Raw genomic sequence first — 17,559 nt, 5'->3', positions numbered from 1 at the left:
GCAATGAACTGAACTGAGCATTCCCTTTAATAGTATACAATAGTAAGAAAACTAGCCTAAAATCTGTAGGAAGCAGGCTAAAATAGGAAGTCATCCAATTTTCCATATAACATGCAAAAATTTCACTAGTTAACTTCTTACTAATTAGCCTACATGGATAGAAATATTGGAGAAGTGAGTTCTCATTGCTTTACCAGGGAAATTGGCTTTGTTGAATGAATTAATCTTCATTCAATGCTGTTACTGTATCACCTAGTAAAAACTGTACTCATAAATAAGTGTTTCACTCGCACACAAAAAAAAAAAATGCAGAATTTTTTTTATTTTCGTTTTCACTTCCTTCATTGGTTTTGAAAATTTGTTTTGGTTTATAAAACATAGAAATAGCCAAGACTAAGCAAACATTTGAACTCCAAATGTAACAAATTACTACTCTAAGAGTTGACATGGATTTGTGTACCCTAAATGCACACACATGAAATTATGCTACTGAATAGTGCATTACAATCACACAGAAATCTTAGTGCAAACCCTGTTGTGCTTGTATTTTACATATATCCATGTGTCCAAGAAACAGCAGTGAATACCAATGGAAAACCAACCGTTAAGATGTAGTAAAGATTTATGCTGCAATAAGGCATATTTCTGCCAGGTTTTCCAAAATGAAGGAGGGACTGGATATTTTGTATATTTGGGAATTCAGCTTCCCCCTGCCTACCCCTTGAACAAATATCTATCCTATGCTAGTGTATAGCTCTGCTGGGGGCTTGTTTGATAACTCAAAATTGCTACAATCATCAGGCTAGAAACAAGTTTCTTGCTTTCTGCTCCCATCCATCTCCATGAAGGTACTCTATTGCTTGCGCATTAAGCATAGAGAGCTGAGAGACTGTGGTAGAAGCTATTCTGTAGGTACAAGATCTGGCACATTACAAAAAAAAAAATTGAAGCAAATTTAATTAAACAGATGTTCATTGCAGGGAGACAATACAGTGTACATTTACCTGGCTGTTAGCATAACCCAGCCTCCTGAATGTTTTCCATCTTTAAAACTCCAGTTTCATTCCAGAGTTAGGATCTGTTTACGCAGCTATGGAGCTGACCTTTGTCAGGAGCTTATGTTGATTGGTAGCTGCACACATGTTCTTTAGTGTTCAAGAACTGGATGCAGACTAAAAATCTGAGACCTAATGTTGCATCATTCTCCTTTAATTGGTATTCAGCTTCTAGCTTACACAGGTAACTTCAAAAGTTCTTTGCTGGGGACGCTTGTGTAACTTCTGTCTGCTCAAATTAAAGATAGGGCTAATACAAGAAGTGCTTCAGCTACAAACTTTGATGGATCAGCTAATGTTTCCCCGATGTAAAGATACCAAGAGGCCTCTCCAGATCTGCTAAATCCTTTGGACTTGACTGTTGCAAAGCACACTGCAGACACTGAACATGCTGGCAATAAGAAAACCCTAACTCCATGGTTAAGAACAGCCCCATTTTTTGGCTGAGGAAGTCTTAAAATAACTTAGAGTTACGTTTATAGTTTAAGGCTTTTTTTTTTTTTTTTGGAAATTGTAGGTCACCATAAAATGGTATGCAACACAACTGGACAGTAAGGCAGTGTTCCATTTTCTTCAATGCTCCTATGGCAGGTACCCATTTATGTACTAGTTAGTTAATGATTGCACAGTTTCCTTCCCTATGTTTGCTGTGGTCGAATTACAGATACGAAGGCCAACAGTAGAAGCTAGACATGTGCCATTCTCCTCAAGCCATTCTTAGTTACATTCTAACGTTAGCATAGAGTTCGTCTATCTGCGTCTTGAAGTATTTTCGTAGTTCTGGTCTCTTTGCCTTCAATGTTGGTGTCAATAAGCCATTTTCAATGGAAAACATTTCAGGGTGCAGGGCAATTGTTTTGACCTAGAAACAAAAAACCCCCAAACAAACATAATATTTATTAGCTAATAGTTTACATGAATTTTGGCTGCATTCCCTAGAAAGCAAAGCTCAAAGTGGGGGGGGGCAATGTTTTTGGGCAGTGCTAAAACCCCCCCCAAAAATCTCAACTTGTAAGATGTTTGTGCACCAAGGGCAAGTGGCATAGGAGCCATGAGGGGCCCAATCCTTATTGTGGCAGCGCAGCCCCAGCCCCTTCCCCGCTGTCCAGCCCGAGGCATGTGCACCTGCTGCTGCTAACAAGTTGGGCCAGGTCTCCACAGACCCTAGGCTGGCTATGGCATGCTGAGCAAAACAGCTTCACATCTCATACTTTTATGAGCATGATAACATTAAGTAGAAGAAGTGGTTTCTTCAGAGTCCAGTTACATATCAGTTCAGAGAACTGGGTAATAAGCTAAATTCCATTTAAGTTAAGCTTCAGTTTCTCACCTGCTCAAATGACTTCAAACCAGATTCTTTCCCAACTTTCAACATGTCTTCCAAAATGTGTTTCCTGAGGTCCTATAGGTACAGGAAAATAGAAAAGAAAAGAAACTCTACTGCATGAGTGCAAAAACTGAAGCAACTGAGGAATGAATTTTACAGCAGAGCTATTTATATGCCAATATTTATGGCAGACCTTGAAGTTAGTTTACACTTCATCCCCAATGTATGTTGATGACATCTTCATTGTATGAACACAAGGGAATCTAGAGAAGTTTCACCAGGACTTTAAACAACTTCCACCCCTCCAGACTAACTTTGGAATACTCCACCTAGCAAATTAAAAATTTCCTGGACACCATGGTGAAGGGTTGGAATAGTCACATTGCCATCATGTTGTATTGGAAACCCCTGACCACTACAGCTCTTTCATGCCACCAACTTCCATCCCCAGCATATCACTAGATCTGCTGTTAAAAGGTTTTACAGAAGTAGCTGACAACCAAGTCATGAGCCAGGTGGCTTAAGAAACAGGACTTTGCCTGCATCAGGCATGTGCTTCCCCCCAGCTGGTGGGAGAAGGAAATGGAGAATGAAAAACAGTGAAAAAATCAGCAAGGACAGCTGAAAGCTGCAGCCTCACTCCTACCACTTCCTTGCCACTCCCTACCAGATCAGTCTCAGCTACTGCACAGCTCCCAGCCTTTTCTCCCTCACTGATTCAGACCATATCATCAATGGACCAAATACAACAGATAAAAACACCCAAAGTTCATTTACTTGCACCTAGTCCAGTGTCACATATGCCACAACCTGCTTACAGTACCCCTCTGTTGCATACACTGGACAGACTGGGCAATCCCTACATGTAAGAATGAACAAACACTCATCTGAGAGCAGTTCCAAAAAGACTCACAAGCTTGTGGCAGAAAAAACTTTAATCTCCTGGGACATCTGATTCCCGATCTCAGGGTGGCTGTTCTTATACAGCAAACAACTTTATAAAAACAACATCCGATGAAGTAACCTCAGGCTCACAAAAGCTAATTTGAGCTACAGGGTGTACAAGGTGCAAATCTGGCATACAGCAGATAAAGGAAGGACTGCAGCAGATCGGGTAGGAAGAAGAAAGCAGAGAGCAGGAGATCAGGGAGGGCAGGGAAAAGCAGAGGAGGAAATGCATGGGACCACACACAGGAGCAGAGCAGAAACAGCAGGAGATCAGGCAGGCAAAAAAGGGAATCAGTGACACTTGGGGAGAGCACAGGGCTAGTTTGTGGCCTGCCTGACAAAAAAAAAAGTTCACTCCTACTGTATTAATAGTAATTAAAAATTAGGTCGGTCAAGGGGGTATCCTCCGACATCCCTAAACCAATGGTGGTGGATGCCAGGGATAGATCTCCCTAGATATACCCTGTTCATATGCTTATCCTCCAAAAAAGAGAGGTGGCCAGCCTGCAACATGCATGCCACAGGCAGCTTCTGTATGGCACAGCAGATTGATGAGGGGAGTGGCACCAGCATCAGATAGGACAAGGAACAGCAGAGCAGATGGGAAAGGGGATGGAATGGCACGTTTCCCCAGAACTTTGGCCCCTGCTACTCTAAAGCACAAATACTGTCAGTGTTGGAGATGGGATACTGGGCTGGATGGACCAGTATGACATTTATGTTAGTCAAGAACACCTACCTTGTTTTTGCACAGTTCTTCATATGAGCTTTCATATCCCTTCTTCTTGGCCCAGCTAGGTAGGATTTCTGGGTCTGGTACCACAATAGCTATTAAGAAAGCCTTGAAGAGAGAGAAACAGTGTTTTATTAAGCTTTAAAATTCTAAGCTCTTAACAGTCCATTACTTTTGGTGTAGCTAGATACTGATAATTTGGATTAAAGTCATATTTTATATTAGTTGGGGGTTGTGTGTCTGGCTTCCAAAGTAAAGCAATTCAGTTGTGCCACAACGAAAAACATTTAAGACGTCTGTTAAGGCCTAGGTGTTTTACAACATTTTAAAATTCAAGTAGAACCCACTTCTGAACTTCTAGATTCATCCCGTCCTTAAACAAGATTTACGATTCAATGTTGGCCTAGCACCTCAAGCTGAAGGAAAAAGCCCATTGTCTAACCTGACCCAGATTCACAAATTGTGTAGCTAGGATGTCAGACTAAAAATTCAGAGCCAGTTATAAGAAATTTCAAACTACAACATTAGTTTAAAAGAGACTGAAGCCAACCACAGCTGGCACTTGTCTCAAATTAGCCAAGGGATGCCTACCTGTAAGCTCTCCCCATGGACAAACACCTGAGCAACAGGTTCACTTCTCAAATACACATTTTCTATTTTCTCTGGTGCTATGTACTCTCCCTGGGCAAGTTTGAATATGTGCTTTTTCCGGTCAATGATCTTCAAGGTTCCATTCTATGGAATAAGAAAAAAATTATTTCTATGCACAAAAGTTGGATAATGTTGACAGGTACAGCTAAGCCACTCTGCAGTTAGATTATACATTCCTAGTATTTCATATGGTAATGTAAAAACACTTCAAAAACCAATACCAAGAAGAAATCTGTAAGTCAGTTTTGCCCAAATACACAGCTGGTTTGAGGACAGATATAAATAAAAGATTACTTGACAAACTGCTTAAAAGCAGTAAGTGTTTAAAATAAATAAATAAATAAAAAAAAATAAAAAAGAATAAATTCAAATTTTACATAGTTGACTAGATGCCAACATCTAGAATGTTTTGATCATTGAAGAGTTATGAGGTAGCAAGGAGAAGAATGTAAACAGAAGTCAACTGGAACTGATGAATCTGCTTGTATCCACCTCCTATACTGGTTCGCTTAACCAGATCTTTTCTGGTTTCTCTGAAAATAAAAGCTCAGATTTGAATTTTGACAAGTTACAAAAGCCTTCTCATATAAAAAAAAGACAAACTGTTCCTTAATTCTGTAGTAACAAACAGATTAGAGGTGCACCGACATAAAGAAAACTGGCTGTATCAAACATTAACCCGATGTGGCCAGTAAATGCCTGTGCAGCACTCAGGCACAGTACAACACTCAGGCAGTGTGGAGAGCTGCCTCCAGCGGGTAAGTCCAGTGTGGTGGGAGGGGGAGGGGAGAGGAGGGGACAGGTGCTGCCCAGGCAGGGGAGGGGGCCCTGGCTCACAGGGGGAGAGGGACACAGACAGAGAAAAGAGGAAGACTGCTTCAGCCACTGCTTGTACCCTGGGAGGGCATGGGGAGGTATGTGCCCCAAGATCTGTATGGGGCGAGGTGGGCTGCAGCCAGGGGCTGTACAGGGTTTCTCAGCAGTGGCTGGGCTGTGAGTGGGCACCAGCAGCACTGGGAGGACGCTGCATCCACCCCAAATTTTGCTACTGCTCTGCTCCCATCACCACCGCCAGCCGCATGACACAGCCCCAGCATGTGGATGGAGGTAGGGAGGAGGCGGGGCTGCGCCAGGCAGTTGGTAGTGGTACCAGGAGCAGAGCGGTGGCAAGATTTGGGGTAGATGCAGCATCCTCCCAGCACCACCAGTGCCCACCAAAGCCCAGCCCCTGCTGAGAAGAGCCCCACACAGCCCCAGCTGCAGCCTGTCCCTCCCCATGCAGATCAGGGGTGCACATGCCCTCCCAGGATGCAAGCAGCAGTGGGAGCCAACGCCCTCCCTACAAGCCGCAGCTCTGGGCCTCCCACCCCGCCTGGACAGTGTCTGCCTATGCCCCCTACCTCACTGCAGGGGCGTTGATCTCCCCCTTCCCCAATGCCGCTTCTACCACACTAGACTTACCTGCTGGAGGCAGCTGCATCAGAAATCAGATTGGTATTGGCTGATATGCCTCCTTAAGTATTGGCCATCTGTATTGGCCCCCCCCAAAAAAATCTCTATTGGTGCACCCCTAAACAGATAAATGCTGAAGGGAATTATCTATAAGGTCTAAGGTAGTCTTCATTTCCAGAATTAAAAGATTCTTCTTCCCCACCCATAAATGAATGAATTCAAGATAGTTTGCTATTTAATACAGCTCCCTTAAGTAACGCCATATAGTGGATAGTGTGAAGTGCTGCTATTTATCTTGGGACGGGGAGGGGGGGCAGAGAACGAACACACACACACACACACACACACCCTCTTCCAAGCAGCTAAATACTAGAAGTGCTAATTTCATGCTTTGTTTATAGTGCTTTCCAGAACCTCTTTTACTTTTACAAACATTTAAGCTCCAAAGTTCCGCCCCCACCCCACCACAGGTACATACGTCAGGCCCTTGGCAACTCAGTTGTTTCAAAGTGTGTGTTTTTCAGCTATGCAAATTTACTTACTGGTAACCATTTCCCAATATCTCCTGTGTGGAGCCAGCCATCTTTGTCCAAAGCTTCTGCTGTTTTCTCCGGATCCTTCAGGTAGCCTAGAAATACATTTGGCCCTTTCACACACACCTGAAATGGGAGTTAAAATCAAAGCTGATAGGCAAGAAGTCTGGCATCATGATGTAATTTGTAGGGATGTCAAGTTCTCCCTCACTTACTAAAATGGAGTCAAATTAAGGTTTAGCTACAAATATGGCCAAAAAATTAACAACAACAACTGTCACTACAGGATGGCATACTTCAAATATAGTATGGAGAGTAATGGCAACCAATGATGATTAGACCCAGTTATTCCCGAAGGTGACTTTTTTCAATGTATTCAGTTAAAGAAATACGATAATCAGAAAAGTAGATTGGTAAGTTTCAATTTCTAAAGGACTATTTTTAATTAAATTAAAAAGAAAACATGTTAGTGAGTTCTACTAGACCAGGGGCAGGCAATTATTTCAGCTGAAGTGCAGCTTAATGAGTTTTGGTGAGCTGCTGAGGGCTGCATGGGTAGCCATCTTGGGACTGGGAGTCACTGATCTTTGCTGCCAGAAGTCCCTCCCCTTACCCCCCCAGAAATACTCTTTGGGAGCAGAGGGTTGCCATCTTGAGAGCGCTGGCTGCCTTCGCCACCCTCTGCTGCACAGGTCCTGGGACTCTGGCAGAAGTGGAGGGGAGGTGTGGCCCTTGCTTCCCCATGGAGTCTCAGGACCTGTGTGGCAGAGAGTGAAGAAGGCAGCTAGCTCCCATGCAGGGCTTCCCTCAGTGGCACACGAGTGCAAAGAGCTACACACGTGCATGGGGAACCTCCACAATAGAGGCAGCCTTGCCAGAATGTGCTCCTTGCCCTCATGCACAGCACTGGCTGGAGCCGTGTGCCGTCGGGCACCAGTGCCTGCACCAGGCATAAGCACCCTCCCGCCTGCTGCTGCTGGCAGCAGGGTCTGTGCACCATGGAAGGGAGTGTGTTGGGGGTCTCCACAGCCTCCCTAACACACACATCCCCTGCCCACCTGAGCTCCACAATGCTGCTGCCCCCCTGGGCATGTGCACCATGCTGCTGCCAGCCTCAGCCACATGCTCCCTACCCCCGTTCCTTCTCTACCTGCTCTCTTCCGCCCACAACTTGGCAGGCTACACGACCTCAGAAGAGGCTAGCATCCGTGGCAGTGATGAGACAGCGATTCGAAACACTGAAGTGAATCACTGTCCCTCCAAAATGCCAAGTCCCAAACCGAAACAAAACGCAAGCGTTTCATACGGCCCTACTGTTCAATATCATTAATGATTAGGATGAGAGAGAACATGCTTAGCAAATTTGTGGATGGCACCAAATTGGGTGAAGTTACAGAGGGTAGGATTAGGATCCAGAATGACCTAGAGAATAGAACTGGAGAAGTGGTCCAATAAATAAATTAAATTAATTTTATGCACAAATACAGACTTGGGAATGACTGGCTAGGCTGCAACACTGCAGAGAAAGGCCTGGGAGGCTATAGTAGGCAATTTAAGCTGAATGAGTTAAGTTAGCTTTTGTTTTGCAACAAGAGCAAACAGCATACTGGATTGTATTAAAAAGGAGAGTCACTTGTGAAATCAAGAGAAGTGATTCTCCTACTCCTTTCAGCGCTGGTGAGGCCTCACCTAGAATACTGGTGTCTAGAAGCATGGCATCAAAAACAAAAAGGCTGCGAACAGACTGAAAAGCATCTAGCCAATGGCAGAAATGTATTATGAGTCACAAGAAGCATGACTTATGAAGAAGGGCCAAGAGAACTTGGCTTATTTGCTCTGAAGGAGAAAAGACTAAGGGGGTTTTGGTAACAGGGTCTTTCAGGTACCTGAAGGGCAATCAGAGAGAGAGGATGGAGATAGCATTTTCTCTGTGGCCATAAGGAACAGGACTAGGAGCCATGGCCTCAAGCTACAGCACAGGGAGTTTAGGTTGGAGGTTAGGAAGAGCTTTCCAACTATGGTGTTAAGCCCCTCAGGAAGAGCTGGGAGAACTGATCAGAGTTGGGCGAAAGATCGGGGAGCTGGGGAATCGAACCAGGGGAATATTCAGGGACCTGAACATTTTTACCCTGGTTTGATTTTTCTACCTCCCCCAGCACTGGGGTTGGAAGGGACCTCAAGGACAGATTGTTGCCACTGGCCAGCTATAGGTATCAATATCAGAGCAGCCCTTCCCCCACTCCTCCCCCTCTGCCTCCCCCTGCAAGCCTGCCTTCAAAATGGTTCGAAACAGCTCCGAAACATTTCGGAAACATCTTAATCATTTTCTAAATTTTCTGAAACATTTTGAATGGTCCAGATATTTTGACAGTCAAAACAAATCCAAAATGAAACAAATCCAAAACAAAATGGCTGCCGAAATGTCATACAGCCTTATTAAACAGTACTGTATCCAAGACAGACCCCTGGGTAAACCTAACGGATACTTCTGTATAGCTAGACAACTTGTTGAACACAATCCAAGTAGTTACGTATCCACATACCACTTTCAGAATTCTGAGATGTAGGCTGTTCAGTCTTCCTGACTTGAACACATTTGAGTTCTCAGGGGTTTTTGGGTTTTTTTCCTCCCCACATGATTTGGAATAACTTCAGTTTCTGCTCCTATAAGCCAACATACCTCTACTCCCTGCTGAACATTACTTCTGCTATTGGGAAAAATGAGGGGACACATGGAAATATAATCAAATGACTACCTCCTAATATGTACCCCATACTTACTATAGAGTGGTCCTACCTCCTCATTAGTTTATTCTTTACTTAGGGTTAAATCTTTTTATACACTTACTATCTCTCTTTTCATATATATTTTAATGAGACTTGATGCTTCTTGACTCCAGTCAGTTTGGATGAGCTTTCTTTGATCTGTAGATGCACCACTTCATTTTTTTTTTTAATATATTCAGTATTATTCTGGAGTCAGCAGTTCACTTGGGCCTGGAGGCTTTTCTACAAACCTTTTTCCCCTTGTTTGGGATGAAGTGTCACTGCCTTACTACTTTTTTTTTCCAGGATTACCATGCAGGTTTTCAAGCTCTTTGCTCTAGTGCAGGGTCAGGCAAAATATGGCCTGCAGGCTGCATTCAGCCTGCCAGGCACTTTCTTTTGTCTTGCAGGCACCCACCAATGAATTACACCCCACCCGGCCCTTTTTGCCCATGAGAGTAGGGACACAGACCCACCCCCCCAATTGCATTTTGCTGCAACTTATGGCATCGGCCATAGGTTATAGTGGGAAATCACAGAACTGCCTATAACTGTGTCATTTCATTCCTGATCCAGCTGAAACTTGCACGGATGCTAGCCTCTTCTGAGGTCGTGTAGCCTGCCAAGTTTCAAGGAGATGGGTGCAGGGGTTTCTGGGAATCTGCACCTCAAACTGTTCAAACCAAATGCATATTGCTTGCCAGCAGTGGCAGCCTGCCGTCATCCTGCATGCAGATCCAGGGGCCCATTCCCCCTGGGAGGAGTCTGGCACAGCCCTGCAGCCCTCCTAGAGGGCACAGGCCCCCAGATCTGTGTGCAGGGTTTCAGCAGGCTGCTGCTGCTGGCTGGGGAAGTAGCCCAGAGCCACTACCATCACCGGCTGGCAGCAGCAGTCTGCTGTCATCCCACATCATACAATTGCTGGGTTTCTTGTGAAGTGTGTCTGTACACATGCTAACACTGCATGGCACCCTGGGACACCCTTGAATCATTAATCTAGGCTGAGCATGAGACAAACTTGGTGATTCCTGCTAGAATGCTATTTGCTTTAGGGAGGTTTTTTTGTAAGAAGATGGGCTATTACTTATTTAATATACCAGTGCTAAAATATTTTTAGATAGTTTTGTACTGGAATGACATTTTAGGTATTACTCACCTCGCCTTCTCCTTTGGCAGCAAAGTAATTCATTTCTTCTACATCAACAAGCTTTAAAATATTGCAAGGCATTGGTGCCCCAACATGACCTATTAATTGAATAGATAACAGCACTTATGTTCAGATAAATTTACCAGGCCCTTTTAGCAGCACTGTGATCTGTCGATGTAACCAGAGACTGATATTCCCTTCTTTGGGAAACTTCCTGCATTACAACACTTAGCTACAGTAGCTAGTCAGTTCCTTTTATGCTGAAGCATGTACAAGTCCACAAAGATCTTTAGGATACCTGGGAAGCTTGATGTTATGAATGGAACCCTGCACTTGATCCATCACTACGCTGATATTTCTAGCCTGTAGCAGCTTGTCTAGTACATTTTAAACACCAGAGTCTTCAGCATATTCACTTGTAAAATTGCAGCTTCTGGAAATATCTATTCATAAGCCTAGTAGTATCATGCTAAGCACATAACTTTCCACCCCACCTTTCATCTACTACATGTCAACATCGCAAAACTTATTAACAAAAAAAAGGTCAAATGCTTTGGTGCTGAAATAGCCAAAGCAGAGGTTGGCAATATATGGCCCACTGGCTGGATCTAACCCATGGAGCTACTGGATCTGGCTTACGAAGCTGGAAAATGTTGTCTCTGCTGGTGCTAGGAGCTGGGCAACTGGAAGCTATGCCTGCACTATGACTAGGAACTGAGGGGCCAAGGAGAAGCGATGGCAGTGGAATCGGTGCAGTTTTCAGGTGCCCAGCTGCAGCACAGCTCTCCACCTGAAAGCTGTGCTCGAATCCCCACCAGGGAGCCCAGAGCTGGGAAGAGACATGGCAGCACCAGCACAGCTCCCATCTGCCTAGCCCCAGCAGCAGCACAGACTCAACTTTCCTACAGTTTTTAGTCTAGCTTTAAGACTGGACCTTTACATTCTCAGAGTCAAATAGTGCGTCCAACTGGGACCCTTTCAGCTTTTTATTCAGGTGCAATGGAAAGAAATGGAGTACTCCAGGACAGCTCTAAGGTATGCTAAACTATATTAGTAGCTTTCACAGGTCTGAAGTTTGACAAAAATCAGTTCACTCAAGACAAGAGAAGCCATACCAGCTGTCCAGTCTCCAGGTACTGTCAGGGAGCATCCAGCTGTGCATTCTGTCTGTCCATAGCCTTCATAGAACTATTAGATTGAAACAGAAGTAGCTTATTTATTGCATTTCTATTGCTGCTTTAAAGGTTTTTGTTCAAACTGCTGGTCTTAGTCCACTTGAGTCAGAGTTTCAACTAAGCTGGGGATGGGGGGAAGGAGTGGAAGATGCTGCCCTTTTACCAGACATCCATTAAATTTTTAATTCACTCTTCCCACTATTCCATATTTATTCAACTTGGTCATTGTACAACATTATGTATTTGTACAGAACTCTTTGAAAAATGCAGGTATATTATACTTAGCTGGGCAGGGAGCAGCTACTTAAAAATAAAGACAAAACAAAAACCCAACACATACACACAGTCACTTGACTTTAAGTACATAGGAAGCAAAAAGAAGGTGCAAGGTAATTACTCTTGGGCCCCTTCAGAATGAACTAGGGCAACTGGTAACAGATAAGATGGCCAAAGCACAGCTTCCAAATGATTTCTTTGCATCTGTATTCTTGGACACAAATACAAAATATGCATCCCATTGGGACCTTACATAAGCCCAGTACAGATACCAGCCCACCAACTGTTTGTGCTGACATAGTAAAGGAGCACCTGGAGGGGTTGAATGTATTTAAGTCAACAGGTCCTGATTATCGTCATCCTAGGGTACTTAGGGAATTAGCTGGTGTCATAGCAGAGCCACTGGCACAACTGTTTGAGCACTCATGGTGCTCAGGACAGGTCCCAGAGGATTGGAAAAGGGCCAACGTGGTCCCTATTTTCAAGAAGGGGAGGAAGGAGGAACTGGGTAACTATAGGCCAGTTAGTCTCACCTGTATCCTTGGCAAGACCTTTGAGAAAATTGTTAAGGATCACATTTGTAGGGGACCAACATGTAAAATGAAACAGCATGGGTTCATAGCAGGCAGATCCTGCCTGACTAACCTGGTCTCATTTTATGACCAGGTCACAAAATGCTTGGATGAAGGAATAGAGTTAGATGTAATTTACTTAGATTTCAAGAAGGCCTTCGACACAGTGTTGCACCCAGTTCTTATAAACAAACTAAACAGTTGTGGTGTAGATTATTACACAGTCCAGTGGGTAGAAACAAACAAACAAACAAATGGCTTGGGGGACGCACCCAGAGAGTGGTGGTGAACGGGTCATTTTCTACCTGGAGTAACGTGGGCAGCAGAGTCCCCCAAGGCTGTCTGGGACTGGTACTATTCATTATCTTCATTAGTGACTTGGACAAGGGAGTAGAAAGCACCCTGTCCAAGTTTGTTGATGACACCAAACTATGTGGAGAGGTACACAAACCAGATGGCAGGGAGAGAATCCAAACCGATTTGGACAGGCTGGGGAAGTGGGCCAAAGAAGGGAATAGGATGCAGTTTAATAAGGACAAGTGTCCTGTGTTGCACCTGGGGAGGAAGAATCAATCATCAACACTCCTATAGCCTGGGAGGGATCATTTTAAGTAGCACAACTGCGGAAAGGGATCTCAGAGTTGTAGTCGACTCCAAAATGAATACGAGTCACCAGTGTGATAAGGTAATAAGTAAAGCTAACTGCACCCTTTCTTGCATAAGTAGGGGCATCGCAGACAGGTCTAGAGGTGATATTTCCCCTCTATGCAGCATTGGTCAGGCCGCTGCTGGAGTACTGCATCCAGTTTTGGGTGCCACACTTCAGAAGGGGATGTGGATGGCCTGGAGAGGGTTCAGAGGAGGGCCACTTGTCTGGTTAAAGGCCTACAGAAGAAACCCTATGTGGACCGATTGGGAGATCTGAACCTCTTCAGCCTTCACAAGAGGAGGCTGAGAGATGATGATCTCATGGACCCCTACAAACTCATCAGGGGGGACACAACAAGAAATATGGGATACAATTTTTACCAGAGTGCCTGTTGGGGTAACTAGAAAAACAACGGCCACAAACTGGAAGAGACCAAATTTAGATTAGACATCAGGAAAAAATTCTTTACAGCGAGGGTTGCTAAAATAAGAACTAGGCTTCCAAGGGAGGTGGTGCTATCCCCTTCCTTGGAGGTGTTTAAAAGGAGATTGGACAAACACCTGGCTGGGGTCACCTGACTCCAGCACCCTTTCTTACCCAGGGCAGGGGGGTTGGGCTCAATGATCTAATAGGTCCCTTCCAACTGTAACAACTATGAAACTATGACTGGGGCTCTTCATTCTGTTCTTTCACTTAAAGGGAATGAGGGAGATGGGGACTGAATCCTGGCTCTATTAAGTCTACAGTTTAGGTACAAGAATAGTTTTATTAGAAGTAGGGAGTTTCATTTTTCTGGTTACCACTTCACCACAGTGCTGCAGGACTGGTGTTGCAACCTATAGCTTGTAGGACAGCTCCAGCCTGCAAAGGGATTGAGCCAACCAGCAAAATGTCCAACCTCGTCTGCATTTTAAATGAGGGCATGCCAAAACCCCAGCCATATCTTGTTAATGCTGCAATCACCTCCCATTCTACAAAGCTGCTGCAACCCAGGTAGAAGGCTGCTCTTCTTGATGCAGCCTCTACACACTGTAGCTAGAGCAGCTGCAGATGAAAAATCGTTCTTGCACTGCATTGAAAGATCTGTCTGCTCACTCTGAAGGTCTGCTGCATGCTAGAAGCCTGCACCCAAGACAGTCTGTAACAAAAAACTCATTTGACCCCCTACTACTATCCCATGCTGCTCATCATTAATGCCCACAAAATTGTCAGGGATGACCTCAAGCAGATAAAAGGGACTATATATAGCTCTGTGTGCAATGGTGAGGGAAAAAAAATCCAGGTGGTACTCTCATTGATGTTCTATGCAAAGGTGTTTGATTGGAAGAGAGGCATCCTGGATATCAACATGTGGCTGCATAGATGTCACCAGGGGGGCTTTGGCTTCTTGAAATACGACCTCATCTTTTCCCAGCAAGGACTACTGGGAAAAGATGGGGTCTACCTGGCAAAGAAGGAAAGCATCTTCACACACAGGCTTGCTAAATGAGTGATGAAAGTATTAAGATTAGGTTCACTGGAGAATGGAGACACAAGCACAGAGGTAAGTAAAGAACCAAAGGATCTGGACAAAACCTAGTCAGGGGAGGCAATAGTGGAAACCTTACCAATGTTTCCCAGGGGAAAAAAACAAACAAACAAACAAACAAACAGGCCCATCACCTAGTAGTTTTCCTGTTTACACTCCAGCTGAAGTAGTATGGGGAATAAGCAGCTGAAATAGTATGGGGAATAAGCAGAAAGAACTGGAGATCCTAATATACCATGGATTTGACACAAATGGCATTATGGAGACACAACAGAATAGTTCACGTAACTGGAGTACTGTCATATGTGGGTGTAACCCACAGATGGCAGATAGTGGAATGATCTTCTATTTAGCTGTGAAATAAGCAGGGGTAACTCTGATGAATAAGCAGTTGCAGACCAAACAGCAGCAGCACTACCAGGATGTGGTGAGGACAGCAGATGGTAATGGTTTCCCTTCTGAAGAGCCATATATATACTTGGATGGTGCTGTGACACGTTAACTACAGCCCATCACTATGAGCCTGTCCAGGGTCTACAATTCCTCAACAGTAGAGCAGGTGAAAGACGTTGTTAGAATCTCAATGGGTACAAAAGGTGGCTGAAGGCTGCTGCAAAACAAGATCAAGGTCCAGTTCTGTCAAGAGCCATGTGGAAGCTGATGTGCAGCAGCTTTTCCACAACAAAAAGCAGGTCACACACAGGCATCTTCCATGCTAGCACATATTACACAATCATGTGCGTATACATGTGTATGCATGTTTTGAGGTACAAAACAGAAGTGGGAGGTAAGCCTGTTGAAAGCCTCTGGGTGCAAAAAAAAAAAAAGAGGGGAAAGCAGCAAAGGGAATGTCAGAATGGACATCTGCTACAGGCCACCAAGCTAAGGTAGATGAGGCCTTCTTTAAAAGAACTAGCAGAAGTTACCAAAAAAATCCTACAAAAATGAGTTCTCATGGGGGACTTGAATTATCATGACATTCTGAAGATCAGGTTAAACAGACACTTGGCTGGAATGGTTTAGTCAAGCATGATCCTGCCTCAAGCAAAGGGTAGACTAGATTGTGGTCCCTTCCAGCCCTTTCTTGTGCAGGTGTACACAATTTATAGAATGTGCTTGGAAGTCAAAGGGTGCTTGCAGCAAAAAAACCCACACAACAAAACAGCACTTTAGCTTTGGCATGCCCCCATGCCAGTGCAACACATGCCCAGAAGAGGCACTGCATCAGTTTGACCCAGCTCACCCAATGTCTATATAAAAATCACATTTCAGAAGGCTTTTTGGCACTAATCCAATAGCTGATTGAATCACCTATTAGATAAAAGTACCAAAAAGCCCCACTGAAGTAAGCAATATATATATACAGGCACTGGGAAACCAGGTCGAACTAACACACTTCTTCTTCTGGCAAAGCGCTGGTTTGGTTTGGTTTGCTTTTTCTGGGTGAGGTGGGAAAGGGGGTTCCACATCTGTTACCCAAAAGTACAGTTCCAAACCTAGTTACCCAATATAATCAGTCTAGCAGGAATGTGCCACAACTAGTCCATGTGTTCTGCTTTAAAGCTAGCTGCTGAGGAAACTCACCTGACAGCCAAGAGCTGCCCTTAGAAAAGTCAATACACTTGCTGATACAGGAGCTGCTCCCGTGATCATCAGTCTTACTTTTCCTCCCAAACTGGCCTGGAAGAGAGAGGCATGACTACTGTGAGCCCTAAAAGCATTTTAGGGGGAGGTTTTTCATAGTCCCTCCAAAGTGCTAAAACAGAGTACATTGTATTTACTATTCAAAGTGGGGAAAGACACCAAGCATTGCCTTTGAATAGAGTATCAGACAACTCCACTGGGAGCTGTGGGGAGCCACTGTGCAGGGAGATCAGCAGGGCACAGTATCTGTGGTGCAGTTTCATCCTTATTTGTGTGGCTCCCCCTTGCCCATCATCTGGAAGGAGGAACCTATATACTGCCAGAGCTGCTCCCTGAAGCATGACACAGGAACAGGTTAGGAATGCCCTCCCCACATGCCTGCATCAATTGGGGGGGGGGGGGGAGGGGGGCAGGGGAGTGTCAGACTATTCCATCTTAGAGCTGGGGGGAGCAGTTGTGCTGCTTTTGACCCCCAAATGCAAGAAGCAGCTGTAACAGTTCCTCCTTCCAACCTGCTCCCTGTTAGCAGGGGAGACAAGGGTAGAAAGCCAGGCAGGAAGAGGCAGTCTGTATGCTGCTGACAGTGTCCCCAGGTGAACCAGGCTCCCAGTACAGCTACTCCCTGAACTGTGGGGCAGGAGCTGCTCTGGGCCTCCCCTTGTGCCCAGATCGGCTGGAGACAGCTGCTGAAGTGGGAGGGGGCCACAGTGCCCATTCCCAACACTACTTGCCTCCCCACCACCCTAAGATTGTCCGCTCCAATTTCCACATCATTTGCTTTCCTGCCGCAATGGTTGAGGGAAAGAGGCAAATTTAAGATGACCCCCAACAATAATTATAATTTTTCCATGCATGTGTAAAAATAAAACGTTTATAAATTTCATGCATCTACAATTTAATTCTTGGGGAGGTCATCTTGAAATGCTTTGTCCTCTTGTAATTTGGGCATACCTTCAAAAAAAGCAAGTCAATTTTGACTTCACACACCTAACTGAACAAGAAGAAAGACAGGCAAATGCATCTGGATTCTTACAGTCTAGCTAACAGATAAATCACTCAGAATAAGTTACAGGCCAATTCTTACAGCTTAATTAGAAGGGGGC

The 17,559-nt window shown here is 44.6% G+C and overlaps 1 protein-coding gene across 5 annotated transcripts in view; it reads right to left on the bottom strand.

Moving 5' to 3' along the window:
• Positions 1-302: 302 nt before the first annotated feature.
• ACSL1 (acyl-CoA synthetase long chain family member 1) overlaps positions 303-17,559 on the bottom strand; it is a 56,059-nt gene continuing 38,802 nt past the window's right edge. For all 5 annotated transcript variants that reach the window (XM_090036104.1, XM_090036101.1, XM_090036100.1 and 2 more), the window contains 8 exons: positions 16,397-16,492; positions 11,728-11,800; positions 10,622-10,710; positions 6,709-6,825; positions 4,655-4,798; positions 4,070-4,171; positions 2,386-2,457; positions 303-1,917 (listed from right to left, as the gene is read on the bottom strand). In XM_090036104.1, coding sequence (XP_089892230.1) covers positions 1,777-1,917; positions 2,386-2,457; positions 4,070-4,171; positions 4,655-4,798; positions 6,709-6,825; positions 10,622-10,710; positions 11,728-11,800; positions 16,397-16,492 — 834 coding nt within the window. In that variant the 3' untranslated portion in view covers positions 303-1,776. The remainder of the gene's footprint in view (positions 1,918-2,385; positions 2,458-4,069; positions 4,172-4,654; positions 4,799-6,708; positions 6,826-10,621; positions 10,711-11,727; positions 11,801-16,396; positions 16,493-17,559) is intronic.

This window comes from Crocodylus siamensis, chromosome 2, assembly GCF_052110815.1.
Source record: "Crocodylus siamensis isolate JL-2025a chromosome 2, ASM5211081v1, whole genome shotgun sequence".
Classification (NCBI taxonomy): Eukaryota; Metazoa; Chordata; order Crocodylia; family Crocodylidae; genus Crocodylus; species Crocodylus siamensis.
The sequence above is the reverse complement of the archived record's forward strand: the minus strand, read 5'-3'. Positions and strand labels throughout refer to the sequence as shown.